This window comes from Callospermophilus lateralis, chromosome 7, assembly GCF_048772815.1.
Source record: "Callospermophilus lateralis isolate mCalLat2 chromosome 7, mCalLat2.hap1, whole genome shotgun sequence".
In the NCBI taxonomy this organism is placed as follows: Eukaryota; Metazoa; Chordata; class Mammalia; order Rodentia; family Sciuridae; genus Callospermophilus; species Callospermophilus lateralis.
In genome coordinates this window covers 82,841,783-82,869,657 of record NC_135311.1, presented here as the reverse complement: position 1 = coordinate 82,869,657, position 27,875 = coordinate 82,841,783, and the positions used below count along the sequence as shown (strand labels likewise).

Here is a 27,875-nt window from a genome sequence, read left to right as displayed (position 1 = left end):
AGACAGGTTCTTGCTAAGTTTCTCAGGGCCTTGCTAAGTTGCTGAGACTGGCTTTAAACTTGTGATCTTCCTGCCTCAGTCTCTCAAGCTGCTTGGTTTACAGGCATGTGCCACCATACCCAGCTGTTTTTTTAAGATTATGTGTTTATTGTCTCTCTGTCCCCAAATTGTTTTGTCTTCTGTTATGACTAATTAATGGATAAACACTGGTTTTGATCCTCAGCACCACATAAAAATAAATAAATAAAATATAGGTATTGTGTTCACCTACAACTAAAAATAAATTTAAAAAATTATTACCACTACACTATAAAGGCCATAGAAATTATGTCTGTCTTATGTTCTAAGGACTTAGCATAGAGTTTTGAATACTGTAAGGACTCAATAATTATTCATTAAAATTAGAATTAGGGGCTGGGGATGTGGCTCAAGCGGTAGCGCGCTTGCCTGGCATGCGTGCGGCCCAGGTTCGATCCTCAGCACCACATACAAAGATGTTGTGTCCGCCGAAAACTAAAAAATAAATATTAAAAATTCTCTCTCTCTCTCTCTCTCTCTCTCTTTCTTTCTCTCTCTCTTTAAAAAAACAACAAAAAATTAGAAATAACCAGATATTTTACATACATTATAATTGTCTCATAAAAAGTCCAATGAAATTCATTCTTAATAATAGCTTATTTCTTTATAAGAATCACTTAGAAATTATGGAATTCTCTTTTGCTTATAATTCTGTAACTTCTTCAATTAGAACAAAATCAGTACACTAAATACTCATTTTTAAAAAATCAATATAAATGCACCCCTTTTTAGGATATATTACTGATAATTTTGCTATTATTGATGAAATGTCATAGGTTTAAAAACTTTATATTAGTCTCAATATTGTAATTGATCTGTGGAAAAAGTCGCTAAAGGTAAGGAGATACTATTGATCCTTGATAATCAAAATTTGGTTCATTGACTGACCCTGTGTTTCCAAGACATACTGAAGAATCTCCAAGTAGTTTATATGCATACTAAAGTTTAAATATCACTGTTATAGATTATAAAATTATTTAATTACAAAGTTAAAATGGAATTTTCTTAGTATACTTAATGGAATTTTCCAACTTGTGTTTTCAAAGGAATAATCATACTCTTTTTGGTGTTTTAAATTATACTAAGACTCCTGGAGGGAGTAGAAGACTTCGTTCTAATATATTAGAACCTCTAGTTGATATTGAAACCATTAACATGAGATTAGATTGTGTTCAAGAACTACTTCAAGATGAGGAACTCTTTTTTGGACTTCAATCAGGTAAAAGAATATCATCTAATTTTGAAAATACAGTTGGTTTAGTTGAATTATTTTTTTCTAAGTTTTTGAAAGGCAGTCAGTGAAAGTGTAAATTCTTATATTCTTGGAGTGAAGCTATTTTCCTGAAAATTTCCTTTAAATTTCATGGTAAATAATTTCAGAGATATGTTTTTATTTTCTGGATGCTATTCTTTTCCTTTTTTCTATTCTTTTAATGAACACTTCATAATTATTTTGCTCTGTGGTAATCTTCAGAGAGGGAAGATCTTTCCAAATTAGATAATTATTATCAGATGGGGTATATTAGTTTCCTAGGGTTTCCTATTTAAAGAGAACCACATACTCCATGGTTTAAAACAACTGAAAAATTTTGTCTTAAAGTTCTGGAAGCTAAATGCTGAAATCAAGGTGTTGGTAGGGCCATGCTCCCTCTAAAACTGAAGGGGAGAATCAATCCTTCTTTGTTTTTTTCTAGCTTCTGGTGGTGGCTATTCACAGTGTGCCTTGACTTTCAGCTCTATCAATCCAATCTTTGCCTCTGTTGGCATATTGCGTTCTTAATGTCTTCATGTAAAACATTAGTCATATTGGATTAGGATCTATCCTAATGACTTTATCCTAACTTGACTATATCTATAAAAAAAAGTTTACAAAAAAGTCATGTCACAGGTACTAGGAGTTAGGACTTTAAAATTTCTTTGGAGAATGCAGTTCAGCTCATAGCAGGGGACAAGAAAATAGCTCTTGAGAAATTCCTTATTTGTTCACTGGCATGATGGTGCAGTTTCCTTCTTCTTTATTTCTTTTTCTTTTTTAGCATTTTATATTTATTTATTTAATATTTCGAGTATCCTTCCTTCTTTAATGCATATAACATTTTTAATATCCTACTTTCTTTAATGCATATCTAAACTTCCATCTAGTATTATTTTTCTTCAACTAAAATAATGTCAATTTACATTATGAATAATGCTGATTTGCTAGCAACACTTTTATCTAGCTTCTATTTATCACTTTTTCTTTTGGAGAAGAAAGCATAATTTATTTCTTTTTAAATTTTAATTTGTTATATATGACAGCAGAATCCTGTCACCTCTTTTGCTTAGAAGAACCTTTTTAATTTGAATCCATCCCATTTATTGATTCTTGATTTTAATTCTTGGACTATAGGAGTCTTATTAAGGAAGTAGGGGCCTAATCTGACATGATAGGGATTTGGGCCTACTTTTTCTTTTAATAGGTGCAGTGGCAGTTCTTCTTAAATCTGTAGTTGGAAGGATAGTTTGTATACATTTCTTAGTCCAATTTCTGGTTGCTAGCAATTTGGCCAGTCTTCCATATCTCTATTCCCTTCACTACCCCACCTTGTGTTCTAATAGTCTAAATTGAAGTGGTACCTGAAAATGGAGAAGACATTTATAGCTTCAGTGAGTTTTTCTCAGTCTAATTCCAAATACCTTGTAATTACTTTCAAATTTTGGTATTGGTTGGACTATTTCTCTATATTTCCAATGTTGTTGAATGTACTCCTTTCACCCTGTATGTACCTGTGTATTTAGTGAGACAGTAGGAAAGGTAGAAAGAGGTCATTTTTAACTGGTGACCCTTATTGTTCACAGGAACATTTTGTTGACCTGTCTATACCTAGGATTTGGTGTAAAACTCAAGTGCCAGGAATATGAAAATCATTTAATCTTGTAATGTTGGTTATGCTCCACCTTTGAATTTTTAAGCTTTCTGCTACCAAATATTGTACTCACCCACTTTGCTTTCCCCTTGTTTCAGTTAGAAGTAGTCATTCCTGTTCCTTTTATAGCTAATTCTGTCAACTATGTTCTGCATCCCATTCTTTCACTGGATTATTTCTTTTCCTGGGGCAGGGAGGGGAGACCAGGGATTGAACTCAGGGGCACACAACATTGAGCCACATCCCCAGCCCTACTCTGTATTTTATTTAGAGATGGGATTTTTCATACTATACTGGTTTTCTGTTGCTGGTGTAACAAATCACAAGAAATTTAAAACTGAATTTATTATCTGGAGGTCCCAAATCAGCTTTACTGGACTAAAAATCAATGTGTTAGCAGTACATTCTCATTCTGGAGGTTCTGGAGAAGAATCCATTTCTTTGTGTTTCCTTTTTCTAGGGGTCATCTGCATTCTTGTTATTGCCCTTGCTCTGTCTTTAAAGCCAGTAACATAGTATCTTCTTTGTTGTTGACTTCTGCTTTTGTGCTTACATCATCTATCTTTGACACTGATCCTTCTACCACTTGTAAGGACCCTTGTGACTTTATTGGGACAAACAGATAAAATCTAAAATAATCTGTTCATCTGTTCAAAATACTTATCTTAATTCCATTTGGTAAATTCCTTTACCAGTTAACATAGTCATAGGTTCCAGGAGTTAGGAAGTGGACATCTTTGGGAGGTTATTTACTTTTAGAATAAAATTCAAACTCTTTTATGTATCTCTTTCTCTGTCATCTACCACACCATCTCTTTCTATGCCATACTTTCCATTTTTCTTTCTAGTCTAATGGAACTTCTTTAAATTACTCAAACATATCTGCTCTTGTTTTCTAGCCTTGGTACACTATAAATTTTGCCTTTCTCTTTTCTGAAACCTCTTTCTCTCAAGCTGTTGTGTAGCTAGCTGCAGTAATGCTTTACCATTTTAATTTAAATTTCTCTATGACTAGAAGTCTGACTTCCCAGTCTGTGTTAAATGTCTTTTCTGCATGTTTCTATAATGTAATTGTTATGTTATTTATCTTACTATGTTGTAAATGCATGTTTTGTTGGGGAATGGTTCCTTTATATGAGTAGGACCTAATAGGTGTTCATATTTTTTTCTTTAATATTTTGGATATTTGAATATTTTAAACAAAATTTTAAAATTAATTTTTAAAATTTATATGTGACAGCAAAATGCATTACAATTCATATTACAAAATATAGAGCACAGTTTTTCATCCCTGGTTGTATACAAAGTATATTCACACCAATTAGTGTCTTCATACATGTACTTTGGATAATGATGACCATCACTTTCCATCATCATTTCTAACCCCATGCCCCCTCCCTTTCCCTCTACCTCTCTGCCCTATCTAGAGTTCATCTAATCCTCCCATGCTCCCCCTACCTACCCTACTATGAATCAGCCTCCTTATATCAGAGAAAATATTCGGCATTTGTTTTTATAGGATTGGCTAACTTTACTTAGCATTATCTCCTCCAACTCCACGCATTTACCTGCAAATGCCATGATTTTATTCTCTTTTATTGCTGAGTAATATTCCATTGTGTATGTATGCCACATTTTTTTTTTTATCCATTCATATACTGAAGGGCATCTAGGTTGGTTCCACAGTTTAGCTATTGTGAACTGTGCTGCTGTAAACATTGATGTGGCTGTGTCCCTGTAGTATTCTGTTTTTAAGTCCTTCTTTGGGTATAGACCAAGGAGGAGAGGGACAGCTGGGTCAAATGGTGGTTCCATTCCCAATTTTTCAAGAAATCTCCATACTGCTTTCCATATTGGCTGCACCAATTTGCAGCCCCACCAGCAGTGTATGAGTGTACCTTTCTCCCCACATCCTCGCCAACACTTATTGTTGTTTATCTTCAAAATAGCTGCCATTCTGACTGGAGTGAGATGAAATTTTAGAGTGGTTTTGATTTGCATTTCTCTAATTGCTAGCGATGATGAACATTTTGTCATGTATTTGTTGATTGATTGTATATCTTCTTCTGAGAAGTGTCTGTTCAGGTTCTTGGCCCAGTTATTGATTGGGTTATTTGTTTTTTGGGTCCTTAGCTTTTTGAGTTTTTTATATACCCTAGAGATAAGTGCTGTATCTGAGGGGTAAAAATTTGTTCCAATTCTGTAGGCTCTCTATTCACCTCACATATTGTTCCTTCTGCTGAAAAGAAACTTTTTAGTTTGAATCCATCCCACTTATTGATTTTTGATTTTAATTCTTTCACTATAGGATTATTACTAAGGAAGTTAGGGCCTAATTCCACATTATGGAGATTCGGGCCTGTCTTTTCTTCTATTATACATAGGGTGTCTTGTTTTATTCTTAGGTCCTTGATCCATTTTGAGTTGAGTTTTGTGCATGGTGAGAGATAAGGGTTTAATTTCATTTTGTTGCAGATGGATTTCCAGTTTTCCGAGCACCATTTGTTAAAGAAGCTATCTTTTCTCCAATGTATGTTTTTGGCACCTTTATCTAATATAAGATAATTGTAATTTTGTGGGTTAGTCTCTGTGTCCTGTATTCTGTACCATTAGTCTATCAGTCTGTTTTGGTGCCAGTACCTTGCTGTTTTTGTTAGTATTGCTCTGTAGTATAGTTAAGGTCTCCTGTAGTGATGTTACCTGTTTCACTCTTCCTGCTAAGGATGGCTTTAGCTATTCTGGGTCTCTTATTTTTCCAGATGAATTTCATCACTGCTGTTTCTATTTCTGTGAGGAATGCCATTGGGATTTTGATCAGAATTGCATTAAATTTGTATAGTGTTTTTAGTAGTATGGTCATTTTGATAATATTAATTCTGCCTATCCAAGAACAAGGTAGATCTTTCTATCTTCTAAGGTCTTCTTTGATTTCTTTCTTTAGGATTCTGTAATTTTCATTATATAGATCTTTCACCTCTTTCGTTGATTGCCAAGTATTTTATTTATTTTTTTTGAGGCTAATGTAAATGGGGTAGTTTTCCTTTCTGAGGATTTGTTACTGATATACAGAAATGCCTTTGATTTATGGTCGTTGATTTTATATCTTGCTACTTTGCCGAATTTATTTATGAGTTCTAGAAGTTTTCTGGTGAAACTTTTGGGGTCTTATAGGTATAGAATCCTGTCATCAGAAAATAGTGCCAATTTCTTTTCCTATGTGTATCCCCTTAATTTATTTTGTCTGTCTAATTGCTCTGGCCAGTGTTTCAAGAACTATGTTAAATAGAAGTGGTGAAAGAGGGCATCCCTGTCTTATTCCAGGTTTTAGAAGGAATGCCTTCAATTTTTCTTCATTTAGAATGTTGGCCTGGGGCTTAGCATAGTTAGCCTTTATGATGTTGAGATATGTTCCTGTTATCCTAATTTTTCTGGTGTTTTGAACATGAAGGGGTTCTGTATTTGTCATTGTTTTTTCTGCATCTATTGTGATGATCATATGATTCTTTAAGTTTATTGATATGATGAATTACATTTATTGATTTCCGTGTGTTGAACCACCCTTGCATCCCTGGGATGAATCCCACTTGATCACGATGCATGATCTTTTTGTAATTGACTTGCCAGAATTTTATTGAGAATTTTTGCATCTATGTTCATTAGAGATATTGGTCTAAAGTTTTCTTTTTTTGATGTGTCTTTGCCTGGTTTCGGAATCAGTGTGATATTGGCCTTATAGAATGAGTTTGGAAATGCTCCCTCTTTTTCTATTTCCTGAAATAAATTGAAGAGTAGAGATATTAGTTCTTCTTTAAAGGTCTTGAAGAACTTGGCTGTGTCCTGGGCTTTTCTTAGTTGATAGGCTTCTGATGGCGTATTCTATTTCATGGCTTGAAATTGATTTTTTAAAATTGTGTATATCATCCTGATTCAATTATATGACTCTAGAAATTTGTCGGTGCCTTCTATATTTTCTATTTTATTGGAGTACAAGTTTTCAAAAATAATTTCTGATTATCTTCTGTATTTCTGTAGTATCTGTCGTGATATTTCTTTTTTCATCATCTATGTTAGTAATTTAAGTTTTCTCTCTCCTCTTTGTTAGCATGACTAAAGATCTGTCAATTTTATTTATTTTTTCAAAGAACCAACTTTTTGTTTGTCAATTTTTTCAATTGTTTTTGTTTTAAAATTTCATTGATTTCAGCTCTGATTTTAATTATTTTCTGTCTTCTACTGCTTTTTGATGTAGATTTGTTCTTCTTTTTCTAGCACTTTGAGATGTAATGTTAAGTCATTTATTTGTTGACTTTTTCTTCTTTTAAGGAATGAACTTCATGCAATGAACTTTCCTCTTAGAAATGCTTTCATAGTGTCCCAGAAATTTCAATATGTTGTATCTGTGCTCTCATTCACCTCTAAAATTTTTTTAATCTCCTCCTTGATATCTTCTACAACCCATTGTTCATTCAGTAGCATATTATTTAGTCTCCAGGTGTTGGAGTAGCTTTTTTTCTTATTTTATCATTGATTTCTAATTTCATTCTATTATGATCTGATAGAATGCAGGGTAATAGCTCTATTTTTTTATATTTGCTAAGAGTTGCTTTGTGGCATAGTTTATGGTCTGTTTTAGAGACTGCTAAGAAGAAAGTGTATTCTCTCATTGAAGGATGAAATATTCTATATATGTTAGTTAAGTCTAAGTTATTGATTGCATTATTGAGTTCTATAGTTTCTTTGTTCAGCTTTTGTTTGGAAGATCTATCTAGTGATGAAAGAGGTGTGTTACAGTCAGCCAAAATTATTGTGTTGTGGTCTATTTGACTCTTGAACTTGAGTTTTTTGATGAACGTAGATGCTCCATTGTTTGGGGCGTATATATTTATAATTGTTAAGTCTTATTGGTACATGGTTCCCTTGAGCAGTATATAGTGTCCTTCTTTATTCATTTTGATTGACTTTTGCTTAAAGTTTACTTTATTTGATATGAGGATGGAAACCCCTGCTTGCTTCCGCAGTCCATGTGAGTGGTATGATTTTTGCCAACCCTTCACCTTTAGTCTGTGGATGTCTTTTCCTATGAGATGAGTCTCTTGGAGGCAGCATATTATTGTATCTTTTTTTTAATCCAATCTGCTAGTCTATGTCTTTTGATTGGTGAGTTTATGCCATACATTCAGGATTATTATTGAGACATGATTTGTATTCCCAGCCATTTTTGTTTATTTTGGTAATTAACATGACTTGGTTTCTCCTCTGATTAGATTTTTCCTTTAGTGTAATACCTCTCTCTGCTGATTTTTATCCTTGTTTCTCATTTCCTCTTTGTGGATAATTTTGCTGAGGATGTTCTGTGATGCAAAATTTCTAATTATAAATTGTTTTAACTTTTGTTTATCATGGAAGGTTTTTATTTCATCATCCAATCTAAAGCTTTATTTTGCTTGATATAAGATTCTTGGTTGGCATCCATTTTCTTTCAGAGCTTGATATATGTCGTTCTATGATCTTCTTCTGGCTTTGAGGGTCTATGTGATCTGATTTCTCTCTCTTGTGGCTTTTAAGATTCTATCCTTATTCTGTATGCTAGGCATTTTCATTTTAATGTAACTTGGTGTAGATCTGTTGTAATTTTGTACATTTTGTGTCCTGTAAGCCTCTTATAATTGGTTCTCCCATTCATTCTTTATGTTTGGGAAATTTTCTGATATCATTGAAGAGATTGTGCATTCCTTTGGTTTGAAACTCTGTGCTTTCCTCTATCCCAATAACTCTTAGATTTGGTCTTTTGATGCTGTCCCATAATTTTCGGATGTTCCGTTCATGGTTTCTTACTATCTTCACCATGTGATCAACTTTATTTTCCAGATTGCGTTCTTTGTCTTTATTATCTGACGTTCTTTCTTCCAAGTGATCTAGTCTGTTTGTTATGCTTTCTATTGAGTTTTTTATTTGATTTATTGTATCCTTTATTTCAAGGATTTCTTTTTTTTTTTTCTTCTGAGTCTCTATCTCCCCTATATTCTTGTAGTACCTGTGCAGATTGTCTGTACCTCACCTTGATGTTGGGCTTCCAGACACTCCTGTTGTCCCTCAATGTATGTTACTGCATCTAAAGATGGTGGCGGCAATAATCGAGGTAACTTGAGACAATAGTTAAGGTGCCCCAAGATGCATGCAATATCTTACAGAGATGGGGCTGAAAGGGTGGGCCTCACGCTCTCTTGGGATGCTTGCTCTGAGATGCAGCTGCTTCTAGGCACTGTCTGTTGTCAAAAAGTTAGGGGTTACTGCGTGGGGAAGACTATGGTGATGACTGCAGTGTCCCAAGATGGAAGTGGGTTAGGCTTAGGCTCCCAGGTGGGGGGAGGGGTGAACTTTGACCTGCCTTGGACCTGGGTCCTGTGCAAGTCCTGGGGGTTGTAGGTGGATCTGGGCCAGGCCTGGGCCTGGGCCTGGGCCTGGTCAGAAGGGGCGGTGCTGTGCCAGAGGAGGCTGGGCTTCCATGGGTACCTTTTGGTGGAGGGGTGGACCTGGGCCTACAGTGAGCCTGGGTCCTGTACAGGCCAGTGTGAGTGGATCTGATGCTATCCACATTGAAAAGATGAGAATATCTGAAGTTCAGAGAAGTTAGATAACTTCATGGAAGGTTAATTACATGGTTAGTGGTTAAGCCATGCTGCTAAACTAAGCATTTTAAATATCAGAAAGAGAAGTAGAGATCAAAGTAGATAAAGAAAATTTTATAGGTAACATCCAAAAGACAGAGTAGCTTCAAGAAGAAAAGGGTTGTCAAAATGTCAAATTTTGAGAAACGATGGGTGAAAAATCAAAATTAACAAAAGAACATTAGAATGTATTGTTTTATTCCTGAGAGAAAGAATAATATTAAAATAAGTAAGAGTTACAGGTAGAACTGTTCTGTTTTATTATTCAAGGGTTATATTTTACACGATATATATATATTTTTGACTGTGCCATAAAGGTTTTTGTTTTTTGTGGATTTTTTTTTTCTTACTAGGACTACCTAGCCCTTTTTATTCTAAGACAGGGTCTCACTAAATTACCTAGGGCCTCACTAAGAGGATGAGGCATAAGCCACGATGCCTTGCTAGCCCTAGTTTAAATGCTCACATTTTGTCTGTTTATTTCAGTTATATCAAGATTCCTTGATACGGAGCAGCTTCTTTCTGTTTTAGTCCAAATTCCAAAACAAGACACGGTATGCTTACTTACACATCATGTTTTTAATCATTATTGTTATATAACTTATCTTAATATAATGTAACAATGGTAAAATATAAAAATGTTTGGGAAAATACTTCATTATTTATATTTAGAATATTTTAAGACCTCTTAAAAAAATCTTTTAAAAATGTATTATCCCAGGCTCAGTGGTAAAAGCCCTTGTGAGGTCCTGAGTTCAATCCCCAGCAGCACCAAAAAAAAAAAAAAAAAAAAGTCTTTCAAATTAAAAAATGTATTATCCCATATGTTATGGCATAATAAAAAATTTCTTAGATCTTTCAGGAATTGGCATATTTAAGTTACTGAAAGATTTATATATAATTTTAAAAAAACCTTAAATTATAATAATATTTGCCTAATAAATAAATAAAATTATATTAAATTCAAAGAGTATTTTTTATTCCTCTTTGAAAATTATTTTATTTATCATTTATTTATTTTTATGTGGTGCTAAGGTTCAAACCCAGTGCCTCTCACTTGCTAGGCAAGTGCTCTGCCACTGATAGTCTTTAAATATGATTAACCTTTAAGAATAAAACTACTTCTTTGGATATTTTCCAAATTTAAGTAGTCCTCATAGATAAAAGAAATAATACATTCTTCCTTTTAAGGTGAACTAAAGAATATTTACTTTAATGAAATAAAATCTTGTACATCAGTAAAATTTGATTACTTTTAAAAATTCATTCAAACCTATTTTATATTTGGGAAATTATCCCATATTGTAGAAAAAAAAACACCCTTTGAGGTTTATTTGTAATAAAAGCTCAATAGGTGGAAAAGCTTCAGCTGTTGGACAGGCACAGAACTGGAAGTTTCTTCAAGTAATTAAAATACCTTAAATTCAGTATAAACAAATTGGAGATAACCTGAGATTACTGATAATTAAATGACTTTTGTAAAGTAAATTTGAAAGTATTCTCCCTACTCTTCAATTTTTCTGGTAGAGTTTATGTAGAACTGATATTATTATTTATGTACATTTAGTAGAATTCACAAATGAAGTCATTGGAACCTGTACTTTTTTAGTAGGAAGGTCTCTAACTAAAAATTCAACTTTTTACATAAATATGGTTCTATTTATGTGTTTCTTCTTGAATGAGCTTTAGTAAGTTGTATCTCTCAAAGAATTTTTCATTCCACTGAAACCTTCATATTTACTGGCATAAATGCTTGTAGTATCCTCCTCATTGTCTTTACATGTCTGTAAAGTTTTTGGTGATGTGCTTTCTCATTACTGATACTGGTAACTTGAATATGATCTTCTTATCAGCCTTATTAGGGTTTGTCAATTTTGTTGCTAGTCTCAAGGAATCAGCTTAGGATTTCAATTGTTCTTTGTTTCATTGATTTTTTTGATTGTTTTTTTGTTTTATTTTTTCCTTCTGCTTACTCTGTGCTTAGGTTTAACTTTTTACCAACATGTTAAAGGTAAAAGCTGAAGTCATTGATTTGAGACCTTTGTTTCTTTTCTTATATAAACATTTAGTATTATAAATTTTCTTATGAATATTGCTTTAGCTGTAATCCACAACTTTGTTTTCTTTTTAATTAAGAAATATTCAAAATACTTTCTAAATTCCAAGTTTTATTTCTTCTTTGATATATGGGTTATTTAGAAGTGTGTTTTTTTGTTTCCAATGTTTGGGGACTCTCCAGATACCTTTCTGTTATTAGTTTAAACTCCTAATGGGCAGAGAAAAAAGGTTGCATAATACAGATCCTTCTAACTTTATAAACGCTTATTTTTTAGGGGTCAGAATAAGCCTATCTTAGTTAATGATCCATGAAAAGTTGACAAAAATGTGTATCTTGCTGATGTTTCATAAATATCAGTTCAAGTTGATAGTGTTCTTCAAGTCTCTTATTTTCATACTGGTTTGTCTATTTGTTCTTTCAGTTATTGAGAAAGGTGCATTGGAATCTCTAGCTGTAACTGTGGATTGGCCTCTTTGTTTCCTTGCAGTTTTATCAATTTTTATTCAGCAGTTTGGAGCTCTGTTATTAGGTACAGAGATCTTTAAGATTGTTATGTTCTCTTGATGAGTTTTAACCTTTCTCATGAAATAATCCTCATTATCCCTACTAAAATGTTTGGCTCTGAAATCCACTGTTCTATTATTAATATAACAAGCTTGCTTTTAATTAGCATTAGAATGGGACATCATTACCCTCCTTTCTCTTTTAACTTATTTATATCTTTGTACTTAAAGTGAGTTTTTTATAGGCAACATACATTTTGGGTCTTATTTTTTTTGTATCCAATCAGAATGTATTGAGGTATCTTTCCCTTTACATTTACTGAAATTATTCATATGGTGGTTCCATTTAAATCTGCCATCTTGATTTTTTTTCTATATTCCTCATCTATTTCCCTCTTTTTCTCTTTTATTTACCCCCTACCTTCTTTTGGATTGAGAACTTTCTATGATCCCATTTCATTTATTTTGCTGACTTTTTAGTTAGAACTCTACCACTGGGCTACATTCTTAGCTCACTTTGTTCTTTTTTTTTTTTTTTTTTTTTTTTTTTTTTTTTTAAGAAAGAGTGAGAGAGAGGAGAGAAAGGGAGAGAGAATTTTTTAATATTTATTTTTTAGTGTTTGGCGGACACAACATCTTTGTCTATATGTGATGCTGAGGATCGAACCCAGGCCGCATGCATGCCAGGCGAGCGCGCTACCGCTTGAGCCACATCCCCAGCCCTCACTTTGTTCTTAATATGTATGTTTATGGTACATTTTGCTTATTCATTTGTTAGTTGATGAACATTTAGGTTATTTTCACTTTTGGCTATCATCAGTAATGCTACTATGAATATTTGTGTACAAGTTGTTATACAGACATATGTTTTCATTTATTTTGATGTGTACCTATGAGTGGAAATGCTAGGTCATATGATAACTTTATGTTTAATTATTTGAGGAAATACCATACTATTTTCCAAAGTGACTTTATCATTTTACATACCCACCAGTAGTGCTTGAGGGTACTGATTTCTCCACACCCTTGCTAAGACTTGTTATTATCACACTCTTTGATTGTTGCAATCCTAGTAGGTAAGAAGTATTATCTCATAGTTTTGATTGGTAGTTCCCTGATGATTAAAATGCTTAGGCATTTTTTTCATGTGCATATTGGCCATTTGTGTATCTTCCTTAGAGAAATATTTATTCATATCCTTCATCACAGGGCAACCATCACCTCACCAGGGTAGTTTTCTGCTCAGGATATGATGGGCTGCCTGAGAAAATGAAAGTCTGAAATAATTAGTGAAGAATTAAGAGATAAAGCCAGAAATTAGTGTTAAAAAGCAGAGTGCCTAATAGCTCCTTCCTCCTGGTAGGAGCTGGAACTGAACAACTAGAAAGCGGCACTAATTGTTTATTTAAGAGAGAGTACATCAAAGGCAGGGACAAGGTTTCAACAGGTGTAGTCTTGCTTCATGGTAGCTTGCAGTCAACAGATTTGTTGGTACCTTGGCAAGTCACACTCATCTCTGAGAGGTTGTGTGGCTATGTGGCTCCAGTACGTCACTCCATCTCCTGTTCTGTGCAGAACCTGTGACAGAGCTGAATGGGAATTCACCTGAACTGGGCAGTCTCAACAGCAGGAGTGCCTCTGTGAGTTTCCAGATACCAGACTTTCCTACCCAAAGGCTTCCATGCTAATTTTAGTTCATGCACAGTTGGTGAATGGCTCCCGGCAATCCTTTACCCATTTTAATGGGGGTTATGTGTATTTTTGAATTTTAAGAGTTTATTCTGGGTACTAGCCCCTTATTGGATTTGCAAATAGTTTCTTTCATTCTGTGGGTTGTCTTCCCCCCCCTTTTTTAAATTTTTTAATGAGTTGCTCAAAACATTACAATGATCTTGACATATCATACATTTTATTCAAATGGAGTATGAATTCTTATTTTTCCACGTGTACAGATTGCAGGATCACATTGGTTATACAGCCATGTTTATACATACTGCCATACTAGTGTCTGTTGTTCTGTTGCCCTTCCTATCCCCCCCTCCCCTCCCTTCCCCTCCCATCACCTCTCTCTACCCCATCTATTGTAACACATTTCTCTCCATCCTAGCTTCCATGTGCTGAGAGGCTTTCCTCTACTGTGTCCTTCTGCTGTTATGTCTCACCTCAAGTTCAAAGCAGTGGAGTCAGCCAACCATGAACTGAGACCTCTGAAACCATGAACCCAAAATAAATTTTTTCACCTCTAAGTTTTTCTTTCCAAGTATTTTGATCAAAATAATGAACAACTAGTTGACTGACACAACTCATAAAAATGTTTCATATATGAAGAGTGATGAATGTATGTCATTTGGAAGTACACTCATTATTCTTTATCACTTTCTGGTACAATACAATGGAATCAGGTTTTCCTTGTACTTTCTCTGCTCCAGCGTTTGAATCAGGTATTTCTCCAAGGAGTTCTTGTTTATTTTAGTAGGGAATTGTATCCACAAGTTAAGATTTGGAGAGGCAAGATGGCCTGCCTGCACTCACCTACTTTTCTGGAAGTTGGAATCAGAACAACTAGAGAGCAGCTTCTTATTAAAGTGATGACTATGGGAAGATGCTGGGGTTCAATACTGGACAGAGACTTGGATAAGACCAGGGACTCTAGAGAGTGGAACAGAATGAGAATGAGTGTCCCAGTACTGAGTGTGCAACAATGTAGTGCATACAACAGTGTGACTGAGGGCAAGGGTAGCGGGGTGTGGGTGGTTATGGTGACAGGAGGGAGACCAAGTGAACACAAGTAGAACAGAAATTGGCACAGTACAGAGAGCCAGTACTTCCAAATGAACACATCTGATCTGTTTGGTATCTGCATAGGAAGCTGGTGCTGGAGAGGTTCTCTGTACTTTCCAGTGTGTACTTGTGGTGCTGTAATAGAAGTAACTTGAGAAGGTTGCATCTGAGCTTACTGCTTCTGGGAAACAAAAGCCCCTGCATTTTCCTGAACTTGGAGAACCCATAGAAAACATTACTAACAACACTGTCTCAGCAGGAATCTCTCTTGAGATTTGACTTGACTCTGGAGGATCAGAGTTCCCCCTTTAAGATGGATGGCTTAGGCAACCAGCTAAAGAAGTTCAGGGAACTAATGAGATGAGCACAGGAGCTAGGTGCTAGGTCTTGGAAGGCCAGAGTCATGGGTAGTGGATTATACAGGGATCTGCTGCAGGCAACTCCCTCTCTCAGGCCCTCACAAAGTGCGAATTGTTGCCCTTCCAAGTGGATTTCGCAGAAGGTGTTGGTGAATCAGATGTACTAAAATGCAGTGGCTACACAGTCCTGGAATAACACTGAGCTGAATCGAATCTCCAGAGTAGATTTCTGCCAAGATATTGTCCTGTGCTGCCTTAGCTCACACTGATGAAAAGGCCAACTAAGTATTCTAACTGGTTCCAAACTGATCCATTCCTACTGGTCATCTGTGAAGCAACACAAGAGTAAGAAGGAAAGGGTGATAAACTCCAGTCTTTGCTCTCTCCAAGAGGTGCATAGCTAAAAAAGTCAAGGGAAGAATGCTGATTTGCATAGGTAGCAAGCGTTTACTCTTGCCCAGACAACTGAAAAATAGTAAAATATTTACTATTTTGTCCAAATATTTATGTATGTATACACACACACACACACACACACAAATTCTTTTTAATTTTTCTTAACTCTTTTTTAAGATTCAAATTTTTGTCTTATTTTTTATTCTCACTTTCAAAATTTACCATTTTTGTTCCTTTCTATTTTTAATTTTATTATGCTTTCCTTTTCCCTTTTTTACTTCCTCAATTTTATTTTCATCATTTTTTAATTATTTGGTTGATTCTGTATGATTTTTGTTGCTGCCATTTCTAGTGTTTTGTATCTGATTTGCTTTTATTTGTTTTTCTTAGAGTTACTTGTTTTCTTCTTTCTGCATGGTACTAGAGATTGAGCCTGACATTTTATGCATATTGGGTAGATCCTCTGCCACTGAGCTGTACTTCCAGTCCAGATAAGAGATTGCACCTTACTTCACCCATGACTCAACCCTGCTTGAACCTAAGCAGATACTTCAGCATAAAGAATAGGGGAAATAAAAACTCCAAGTTAATAACATGCCCTCAAGCAGGCATAGCTGGCATCAGTGCTGAAGACCCACTCCCATAGCAACGACAGAGAGAATTAACAACTGTTTTGGACATTGCACCTACAAGGGACCTCATTATAGGTCGCTATCATACCCTTGCAGACAGCACATTGTTGACAAGTCTGAAAGAGTGACCACAGATTATCCATATACTCTGCTGTCTATAACACACCTACCTAAACTACTAAAGGGACCCTCTCTTGCAAGATCTAAAGAGGAAGGGGGAGTCTCAGGCTCCAACACAGTATGCACTGTCAAAATTCACCAATCACAGCCAGAGAAACCACAAGTAAACTTACACTACCAAGTCTATTTTGAATTAAATTCAACACTATGCAACAAACCATGGGCACATCATCATGAAAAGGCTCTTCCTAAAGAAGGCCTTCATATAAAAGTGGAATAGATACACATTCAACAGATGCACAAATCTCAAAAGAAATATAAGAAACATGGAAGAACAAGGCAACACAATTCTTCCCAAAGTTCATAACTATTTAGTAATTGATTCTAAAAATTGATTCTAAAAAGAGGATGAAATGCTGGGCAAAGAATTTAAAAGAATAATAATAAAAATAATGAATTCAAAGAGGATTCAAATAAATAGCTGAATTAATTAAGGAAGATAAAGAAGAATATGAAAGAACAATTCAATAAAGGGAGATTCAAAAAGGCAAACAGAAATCTTGGAAATGGAAATCTCAATAAGTCAAATAAGAAACTCAGTTGAAAACTTTGCCAATAGACAAGATCAAGTGGAATAAATAATATCAGGGCTTGAAGAGAAGGTTGACAAATTATTACTTTCAGATAAAATAAGAATGAACAGAACGTAAAATACCTTTGGGACATGATTAAAAGACCAAACCTGCAAATTGTAGGAGTAGACAATGGAGCATTGTCTACTCCTATTCAGTGGAAATAATATCAAAAAATTTCCAAATATTGGGAATGACATGGATGTCCTATATGAGTCTGACATTTTATGCGTATTGGGCATTTAGAACTGCAAGTAGAAATGACCAGAAAAGAATTCTTCACATTATATTATATTACCAAAAATTCAGAACAAAGAATATTGAAAGCTGCAAGAGAAGCAAAAGTCACTTATAAATGCAAACCCATCAGAATAACAATATGTTTCTTAGAAGAACTATAAAAATCTGGAGGGCATGGAATGATATATTTCAAGCCCTTGAAGGAAATATCTGCAAACCTAAATGACTATGTCCTGCACAATTATCTTTCAGAATCAAAGAAGATCTTCTAAGATAAGCATAAACTAAAGGAATTATCACCATTTGCCGAAGTCTGGCTGGGCACAAATCACGAGCCACTGAAGCAGGAACAAACTTTATTTTTGAACTGCAAGAAAAAACCTCACACACGCTCCTGGGGAAATCTCCCGAATGCCACGAGGCTCGTCCAGGAACCCGGCAGCAGGAAATATCTCCTCCAGAAAACCCTCCTCCTGCACTTCCCCAACCAATGGGAACTCTCAGGGAATCCCTGGAAATCCCCACGAGAGCAGAGGCGGATAGTAATGCCTCGCCTGTCAATCAATACTGTTGGCAAAATGCCAGGGGCCATACAGACCCCGCTGGCTCTCAACAACCATTAAACAACATTACAGAAGACACTTAAAGGAATCCTATTCACAGAAGAGGAAGCAAGATAAACAGAGTAATGAAAGTCCAGGAAAGAATAAATGTCACTAGAAGAGTAGATATATAAATGAGAAAAAGGAATCTACATCATTGATTCAGTAAATCATCAAATCTCTAAGATGAATAAGGGAGAAAGTAGTGAACAAAGATCATTCAAAGAACTAGACAAAACAATCAGGCAAGAGAACAAAGTAAAAGGGATACAAATAAGAAAAGAGGAAATTGAATTGTATCTATTTACATGTGATATAATTCTAAAAGACCCTAAAGAATCCATGTAAAAACTCATATAACTTAAAAATTGAGCAAAGTAACAGAATACAAAATCAACACAAGCATTAATTTTTTTTATAAAACAATAAGTATTTGCTGAGAAAAAAATCAGAAGAACATTTTCATTCACAATATCCTTAAAAAAATAAAAGAAAATCTAGAAATAATCCTAAACGAGTAGGTGAAAAACGTTTACAGTGAAAAATTTAAAACTCCTGGGGGAAGACATTGAAGAATACACTAAGAGATGGAAAGGCCTTCCATTTTTATGGATTAGGAAAATTAATATTGTTAAAATGGCCATGCTACCCAAAATAATCTGTAGATTCAATACAATACATGTCAAAATATCAATGATGTTGCTTACAGAATTAGAAAAAAACAATATTAAAACTCATATGGAAGCTCAGAGACTCTGAATAGCTATAGCAATCTTAAGCAAAAAGTGCAACACTGTATCACAATATCTGACTTCAAAATATTCTACAGAGCCCTACTTATAAAAAAAGTATAGCAATAGCATAAAAACAGACACACAGACCAATGGAACAAAACAGAGGACTCAGAGTTAAACTCACATTATTTACAGCCATCTGTTTCTTGACTAAGTTGCCAAAAACATGTGCTGGAGATAAGACAGGCTCTTCAACAAGTGGTGCTAGGAAAACTGGATAACCACTTGGAGAAAACTTAAACTAGGTTGCTATCACCCACCTTGTACAAAAATCAACTGAAAATATATAAAGACCTTAATGTAAGACCTGAAACTTTGAAACTACTATAAGAAAACATATGGGAACCACTTCAAGGTATTGATATAGGCAACAATTTCTTGAACAGGACTCCAAAAGCTCAGGAAATAAAGGCAAGAGTTGACATATGCTATTGCATCAAATTAAAAAGCCTCTGCACAGCAAGGAAAACAGACAACATTGTGAGTAAACAACCTACTCAATGGGAGAAAATTTTGTCAGCCATTCATCTGATAGAGAATTAATGTCTAAAATATATAAAGAACTCAAAAATAAGTCAATGATAATCCAATCGATGGGCAAATGATCTGAGCAGACACTTCTCTTAAGTATAAATGGCCAATAAATATGTGAAAAAAATGCTCAACACCTTTAGCCATCAGGTAATTGCAAATCAAAATTTCACTGCCATCTATCTCACTTTGGTCAAAATGGCTATTATTCAAAAACAACAACAACAAAATAATTATGTAGGGGACAATGTGGAGAAAAGGGAAGCTTTATACATTGTTAAGCCAGTAGACAAAAGAAATTCCTGCATACCCACATTTATTGTGACACTATTCAGAATAGTCAAGACACAGAATCCACCTGAGAGTGCATTGCCCATTGAATAGATAGGGAAGGTATGGTATATATACATAATGGAGTTTTATTCAGTAATAAAGAAAAAAATCATGTCATTTGCAGGAAAATCGATAGAACTGGATATTGTCATATTTGTTATACAAAATTAGCCAGACACAGAAAGATAATTGTCACATTTTCTCTTATGTATGAAAACTGGAAAAGAAAAAAAAAAAGGCGACCTGAAATAGAAGACAGACTGTTAAGGAAAGGGAAAGGGACTGGGAAGAGGAAGTAGAGAGGAGAAAATAAGAGGGAGGGTGAATAAGATCAAAGTATGCTAAGTACATATATGGAAATATCACAGTGAAACCCACTAATATGTACAGTTAGTATGGTGGAATAATTATAATAATATAAATAAATAAATTTTCAAAAAATATCTGAGCACTTGTTGCTATTGGAGTGTCATAACTCCCAACCCTCTCATGGCTAGGGAATAAATATGTATTTATATCAATAAGTATAGAAGTATATACATTTACCTCTATATATTTATTTCTATATTCATCTATACAACAGAAAATCATGAGTTTACACCAGTACCTCCAATTTCAGTCGGCCATCCCTGGGTATACTAGTTCTTTCCCTTTCCATTATTGTAATTCCCTTTTCTGCCAATGAGAAACCTGATGAGAAAGTCATTATCATTATCCTTAATACATTAAAATGTTTGGTCCATTTCTCCTATTATTCTCTCACTGCTGTCACTTCTTCCCCATGCAGGTACCATCCTCATTCTGCCTGTGTTCCAGTACCTGCTAATAAATTCTTCGGTATAGTAATTCTCTCCCTTCTCTCAGGCTTATATTCTGCATCAAGCTTGCCTCCTATGCAGAAACTTCTTCAGCCTAGTTGGGATCCAAAACTAATGCCAAACTATTCTCCCTTTGCATAGATACTCTCCTGATCTTGTTCAAGCTCATATACACTGTGATGGCTGTGATGGCAGACCTCCAGTTTGGATGTCCTTATCACTATCCTGTACTATACCATCTCTCCATCTTCCCTTGTTCTGGTTTTAACTCCCCCACAGCAGGAATGCTTTCTTCTTCCAGTTTCAATCCTAATAATTAATATTAAATTATAGTGATTATATTAAAATAAAAGGATTTATGATTATACAGATAAAGTACTTCACTTTATTTTTGAATATGTCATTGCTAACCTGGATAATTAATCTTTTTTCACTTTGCATTTAACAGTATTTTTGGAATCAGTAAATATTTAAGGATTTTTAATTATGAATGTTAATACACAAAATATTATGATTAGCCTTTATGGCCTTTTGCCAAATGCCACTGCTTTGAATGATAATTTTAAATGAGAAATGTGTTAAAGAACAATTTTACTTATGAATTGCACATTTTACCCCAAACTATTAGGTTGCAAATAGTGCAGAACAAGTTAGAGTGCTACCATTGCAAAAATTCTACGAGATCACACAATATTGTTAGGTCAGAGAGAAAGGACTTCAGTATCACAGCAGTAGCAATAACTAGAATATCATCATTTTCTTGCACTGGTTCCCAAAGGTCTATTTCTTACAGGATGATATGAAGAGGGCCTGGCAACACCTGTTCATTCAGTGTGTTGCAAGAGAGAATCACTGAGCTTAAGGAACTAGAATCTTTTATAAGGGTCAGGAAGTATGCCTTCCTGCCATTCTGAAGGGGATAATATATTTATTTTCCAAAACTGTAGGTAAACCTCTTCTTTGCTCTAGGACACTATATCTTTTGTGGATGTTCATCCTTGGAAATATTGTCTAAAAAAAAAAAAGGCAGTCAGTGTCACTCAAAAGATATGTGGAAATGCAAAAGGCCAGTGGAGAATTGTCTCCTTATTCTTTATGGAGAGACTGTCCCTGTGGTCTCTGAAGAAGCAAACTGTGAAGAGAATCTCTGTAAGTTTTATATTGCTGTGTAATAAAGAACTGCAACCATAGCCCCATAACACCTACTTACTATTCAATAGTTTTTGTGGGTCAAGATTCTCTGCACATCTTAGCCTAGACCTCTTCTAGTGTCTCACAAATTGCAGTCCCAGTGTGTCTATTTTTAGTTTTTACTTTATATTTTTATCATCAAGAGTCAGTTGGGACCCTACAATTTTTCCTGGTTCTATCAAGACTATTTTCTGTGCCAATCTTTGTTTTCAGTGTTTATGTGAACTAATGTTTGAATTGCTCTTTGCTTTTGAAACATCAATGATAATTTGTTGACCCTACTCCTGTTCATGTAAGTCAACAAGAAGCCCAGTACTTACAACTACTTCTTATTTTGGACTATATAGCTCTGTCCCCAAAAGCTCAACTTTAACTTTGCTGTCTTTATTTCCACCCCTATCCATTCCATGATATTTCCATTTTCCTCTCTGGTTACTCAAGTTCAGTTATTACCAAATCTCCTTTATATTCTTTAACTTCTTCCTCAAACTGAAAATTACAGGTTGGTGACTCTTGTTTTGCAGACCTCTTAGTGACAGTGGTTTTCCTTTGCATATTCCTCTTACTAGGGAGTTTAAAGCTGGTGTCCTCGTTCCTTATTGGTACTCAGACTATTATTCTCCATACTTTCTAAAATTCACTAGCTTTGACTCTCATATATTCACAGAGCCTTCAAGGCTACCCAATAGTCATTCTGTCTTTTTCTTGACTTTTAATATGAGCTCAGAAACCATTTCAGTTCATCTATCTCCTTTAACCTTCAGCACCTCTTCAGTAGTGACTAACTACCATATGTTTAGTCAAATTTGTGGAGCAGGTGCTATTGGCATATCATCCACATCTTCTTGGCATTCACTTTTGTGCAAGGGAAGTTGCTTGCTGGAAGCAGATGAGATTACCTGAGAACTTTCCCTCACCACAGAAAAGGCCCTAGTGTGTATCAGGGAGTTGATGCCCCTGGCAATAGGTTTTTAACCAATACTGAATAGGAATTGGTGAATGAATATACCCTTTTCCTTATCTTTGGAGTAGATCCTGAAACTTGCTATAAAGCATCCCTCATAAATCTCCAGCAGGACTGAGCTGCATTGGTAACCTGATGCTATCATTCCTTTCCTTGTCTTACTCCCCCTGCCTTGTCTATTCTTGCTGGAATTACTTTTCAAATAAATTATCTGCCTTCAAATTCTAGTTTCTCAAAGTTGACTGTTGGCAAACCAATCCTGGCTTAGTAGTGAATAGAAGTGCTTAATTTAAATGTCTGGATTCATCAGTGTTTTTTCTTTATAGTTTATGCTTGCTGTGTCCTACTTAAGAAATATTTACCTATTCCAATATCATGATTTTACCCATTGTTATGGTTTGTATGTGAAGTGTCCCCCAAAAGCTTACATGTGACACAATGCAGAAGGGTTCAGAGGAGAAACGAAAGGGTCATGAAAGCCTTAACCCAATCAGTGAATTAATCACCTGATGGGATTATTGGAGTGGTAATTGAAGGCAGGTGAGGTGTGGCTGGAGGAGATAGGGCATTGGGGGCATGGCTTTGGAGTATATATTTGTATCTGGCAAGTGGAGTCTGCCATCTGATCATCATGTGAGCTATGTACCTCCACCATACTCTTATGCCATGATGTTTAGCCTCACCTCAAGCCCTGAGGAATGTAGCCTGCTGTCTATGGATTGAGACCTCTGAAACTGTGAGCCCTCAAGTAAACTTTTCTCCTCTACATTGTCAGTCCTTAGTCACAACTGTGAAAAAAAAGTTAACTAAAACACCCATGGATTTTTATTTATGGAGGTGACTAAATAGCAACATGGAGAAGTTAATGACACTGAAAGAGTTTTATTATTTATAATTCCCAAGAGGAGAGAGCAGGTTCACACTAGGAAGTACCAGGTCTGTTAAGAGATGGAAAGAGCAAAGGAAAAGCATAGGAAAGTCCTTTATTACTATAGTACCAGGAAGTTGTTAGTTAGGTAGGAATGTTTTCTGTTTGGCAGAAAGCAAAACTTAGATGTTAAGGTTTGTGATTATAGGATTTATAATACGATTTTTTTTTGTACCTACAAAAGCCAGACCACAGGGAAGATGTACACAACTTTGGCTGTTAGCTTTACCAAGTGATTAATGGATGCCAAATTATCAATTACAAAGTTCTATAAAACTTAGAACACCCAAAGTCATATATATATATTCTTTTGTTATAGTCCAGATGTTTTATTTGTTTTACTTTTTACATTTAGATTTACAGTGCATTGGAATTAATTTTTACATTGGTGGGGTGAAGAAAGGTCCATGTTTCTTTCTTCCCATATAGATTCAGAATTGTATTATCATTTATGGAAAAGATTGCCTTTTTCCTATTCTTCTGCAGTCAGCCTTTACCATAAATCAAGTACCAATATGTGCTTGGGTCTGTGTCTAGACTTTTTATTCTGTTTTTTTTTTTTGGTCTCTCTGTCTGTTTCTTAATTTATTATAAGTTTATATTCAGTGTGTTAATCTTTCCACCTTGATCTTCTTCAGGGGAAGTTTGGCTGTTTTTGGAATTATTTACATTTGGTGATAGGAAAAATAGTTGTCTTCTTTGTGGTGAATTTTATTTAGAATTAATTGTCCTGTTACTTTCAGAGATTCTTCATAATATAGTATGAACCGCTTTTTGGTCTGATGACTTCATTATGGTATCTTCTGAATTGGGCCAGATGGTCATAGAAGGGCTCAGATACCGTGCAGTGAAGATATAGGCCAGGGGACCTCAAAAGGAAACAGCTCAATGTCAAGTACATTGTGTTATAACTGGGATATCCTAAAACTCTGTTTCTGTCAATATTGATAAATTAGTCCATGCACAACAACATCCTCATTTTCCTAGGTCGGTACTACTACTCATTTGTAAAGATTGTAATTTCATTCACAAAAACTTTATTTACAAAATTTAGAATGTTGATATTATTGTATTTTGGAAAATTATAACTAATTTGGACCACTAGAATTATGAAAATGATTTTATTTGTCTAAACAGGAATATGTTGTGGGAATTTGTGTTGTTCTATACCTATCTGGGAGATTCAGATTCAGTTTCAAAATACCATCTATCCACATATATTCTTGGTGCTTTTTAAAAATTAACCTTAGACTCTTGGTGCCACTCAGGTTTAAACTATATCTACTTTTGTTATTACAATTTAAGTTTAGCTCAGATGTAAAAATAGAAATGAAAATTAGGCACGATGAAGTAAACTCCTCCCATTGTCAATTGCCAGGAAACTATAGTCTGCTTGGCTTATTATGGTATGTCAGTAAGTTCTAATTATTCTCTAGACTGGCATCCTGAATAGACTGCTAAAATATTCAAGAGAAAAACCCATTTTTGCATTAAATATTTATGGTTCCACATTTAGATTTTTATCTTAACAGGTTAATGCAGCTGAATCAAAAATAACAAATTTAATATATCTAAAGCATACCTTGGAACTTGTGGACCCTTTAAAGGTAATTTACGTGTGTATATATGTGTGTATGTGCATATATATATATATATATATATATATATATATATATATTCTAATCAGTTATACATGACAGTAAAAAGCTCCTCATTTACATGTGTGTATATTAATTGTATAACATGTTAGGCATCATTTTTTCAACTTGGTGTTTAGGAAAAAATTTAAACTTAGAGAAATTACATGATTGTTTAACAAATTTGCATATCTTTTCTTAACACAAACAGCACATGCACACTCACACACATGTGTTTATTAATAACTTTCACTGAACCATTTGAAAGTAAGTTGAAGTACCTAAATACTAGCTTGTGTATCTTTTACACAAAAGGATGTTCTCTTATATAATGACAATATAATTATCAAACTCAGAATATTTAATGTTGATATAATACTATTATACAGTGTATTACATTTTATCAAATTTTTAACCATATTCTTTTTTTTGTCTTTTTTTTTTTAATTCAAAACATTACAAAGATTTCAGAATCACATCTGTTACACATCCACATTTTTACATAATACCATAATAGTAACTGTTGTATTCTGCTACCTTTCCTATCCTCTACTATCCCCCCTCCCCTCCCCTCCCATCTTCTCTCTCTACCCCATCTACTGTAATTCATTTCTCTTCTTATTTTTTTCCCATTCCCCTCACAAACTCTTATATGTAATTTTGTATAACAATGAGGGTCTCCTTCCATTTCCAAGCAATTTCCCTTTTCTCTCCCTTTCCCTCCCACTTCATGACTCTGCTTAATGTTAATCTTTTCCTCCTGCTCTTCCTCCCTGCTCTGTTCTTGGTTGCTCTCATTATATCAAAGAAGACATTTGGCATTTGTTTTTTAGGGATTGGCTAGCTTCACTTAGCATAATCTGCTCTAGTGCCATCCATTTCCCTGCAAATTCCATGATTTTGTCATTTCTTAGTGCTGCGTAGTACTCCATTGTGTATAAATGCCACATTTTTTTTATCCATTCATCTATTGAGGGGCATTGGGGTTGGTTCCACAGTCTAGCTATTGTGAATTGTGCTGCTATGAACATCGATGTGGCAGTATCCCTGTAGTACGCTCTTTTGAGGTCTTCAGGGAATAGTCCGAGAAGGGCAATAGCTGGGTCAAATGGTGGTTCCATTCCCAGCTTTCCCAGGAATCTCCATACTGCTTTCCATATTGGCCTCACCATTTTGCAGTCCCACCAGCAATGTATAAGAGTACCCTTTTCCCCACATCCTCACCAGCACTTGTTATTGTTCGACTTCATAATGGCTGCCAATCTTACTGGAGTGAGATGGTATCTTAGGGTGGTTTTGATTTGCATTTCTCTGACTGCTAGAGATGGTGAGCATTTTTTCATGTACTTGTTGATTGATTGTATGTCCTCCTCTGAGAAGTGTCTGTTCAGGTCTTTGGCCCATTTGTTGATTGGGTTATTTGTTTTCTTATTGTTTAATTTTTTGAGTTCTTTGTATACTCTGGATATTAGGGCTCTATCTGAAGTGTGAGGAGTAAAAATTTGTTCCCATGATGTAGGCTCCCTATTTACCTCTCTTATTGTTTCTCTTGCTGAGAAAAACTTTTTAGTTTAAGTAAGTCCCATTTGTTGATTCTTGTTTTTAACTCTTGTGCTATGGGTGTCCTATTAAGGAATTTGGAGCCCGACCCCACAATATGTAGATCGGAGCCAACCTTTTCATCTATCAGACGCATAGTCTCTGATTTGATATCAAGGTCCTTGATCCATTTTGAGTTAACTTTTGTGCATGGCGAGAGGAGGGGATTCAGTTTCATTTTATTGCATATGGATTTCCAGTTTTCCCAGCACCATTTGTTGAAGATGCTATCCTTCCTCCATTGCATGCTTTTAGCCCCTTTATCGAATATAAGATAGTTGTAATTTTGTGGATTGGTTTCTGTGTCCTCTATTCTATACCATTGGTCCACCCGCCTGTTTTGGTACCAGTACCATGCTGTTTTTGTTACTATTGCTTTGTAGTACAGTTTGAAATCTGGTATCGCTACACCTCCTGATTCACACTTCCTGCTTAGAATTGCTTTTGCTATTCTGGGTCTTTTATTTTTCCATATGAATTTCATGATTGCTTTATCTATTTCTACAAGAAATGCCGTTGGGATTTTGATTGGCATTGCATTGAACCTATAGAGAACTTTTGGTAATATTGCCATTTTGATGATGTTAGTTCTGCCTATCCATGAACAGGGTATATTTTTCCATCTTCTGAGATCTTCTTCTATTTCTCTCTTTAGGGTTCTGTAGTTTTCATTGTATAAATCTTTCACCTCTTTTGTTAGGTTGATTCCCAAGTATTTTATTTTTTTTGAGGATATTGTGAATGGGGTAGATGTCCTCATTTCCAGTTCAGAAGATTTGTCGCTGATATACAGGAATGCCTTTGATTTATGCGTGTTGATTTTATATCCAGCCACTTTGCTGAATTCATTTATTAGCTCTAGTAGTTTCTTTGTAGACCCTTTTGTGTCTTCTAGGTATAGGATCATATCATCCGCAAACAGTGATAATTTAAGTTCTTCTTTTCCTATTTTTATGCCTTTAATTTCTTTCGTCTGTCTAATTGCTCTGGCCAGTGTTTCGAGAACTATATTGAATAGAAGTGGTGAGAGAGGGCATCCCTGTCTTGTTCCAGATTTTAGAGGGAATGCCTTCAGTTTTTTTCCATTTAGAATGATGCTAGCCT

The 27,875-nt window shown here is 34.9% G+C and overlaps 1 protein-coding gene across 1 annotated transcript in view; it reads left to right on the top strand.

Annotated features, from left to right (window-relative positions):
• Msh4 (mutS homolog 4) overlaps positions 1–27,875 on the top strand; it is a 72,812-nt gene that overhangs the window by 9,875 nt on the left and 35,062 nt on the right. The window contains exons 5-7 of the mRNA XM_076862285.2: positions 1,125–1,297; positions 10,139–10,206; positions 25,068–25,142. Coding sequence (XP_076718400.2) covers positions 1,125–1,297; positions 10,139–10,206; positions 25,068–25,142 — 316 coding nt within the window. The remainder of the gene's footprint in view (positions 1–1,124; positions 1,298–10,138; positions 10,207–25,067; positions 25,143–27,875) is intronic.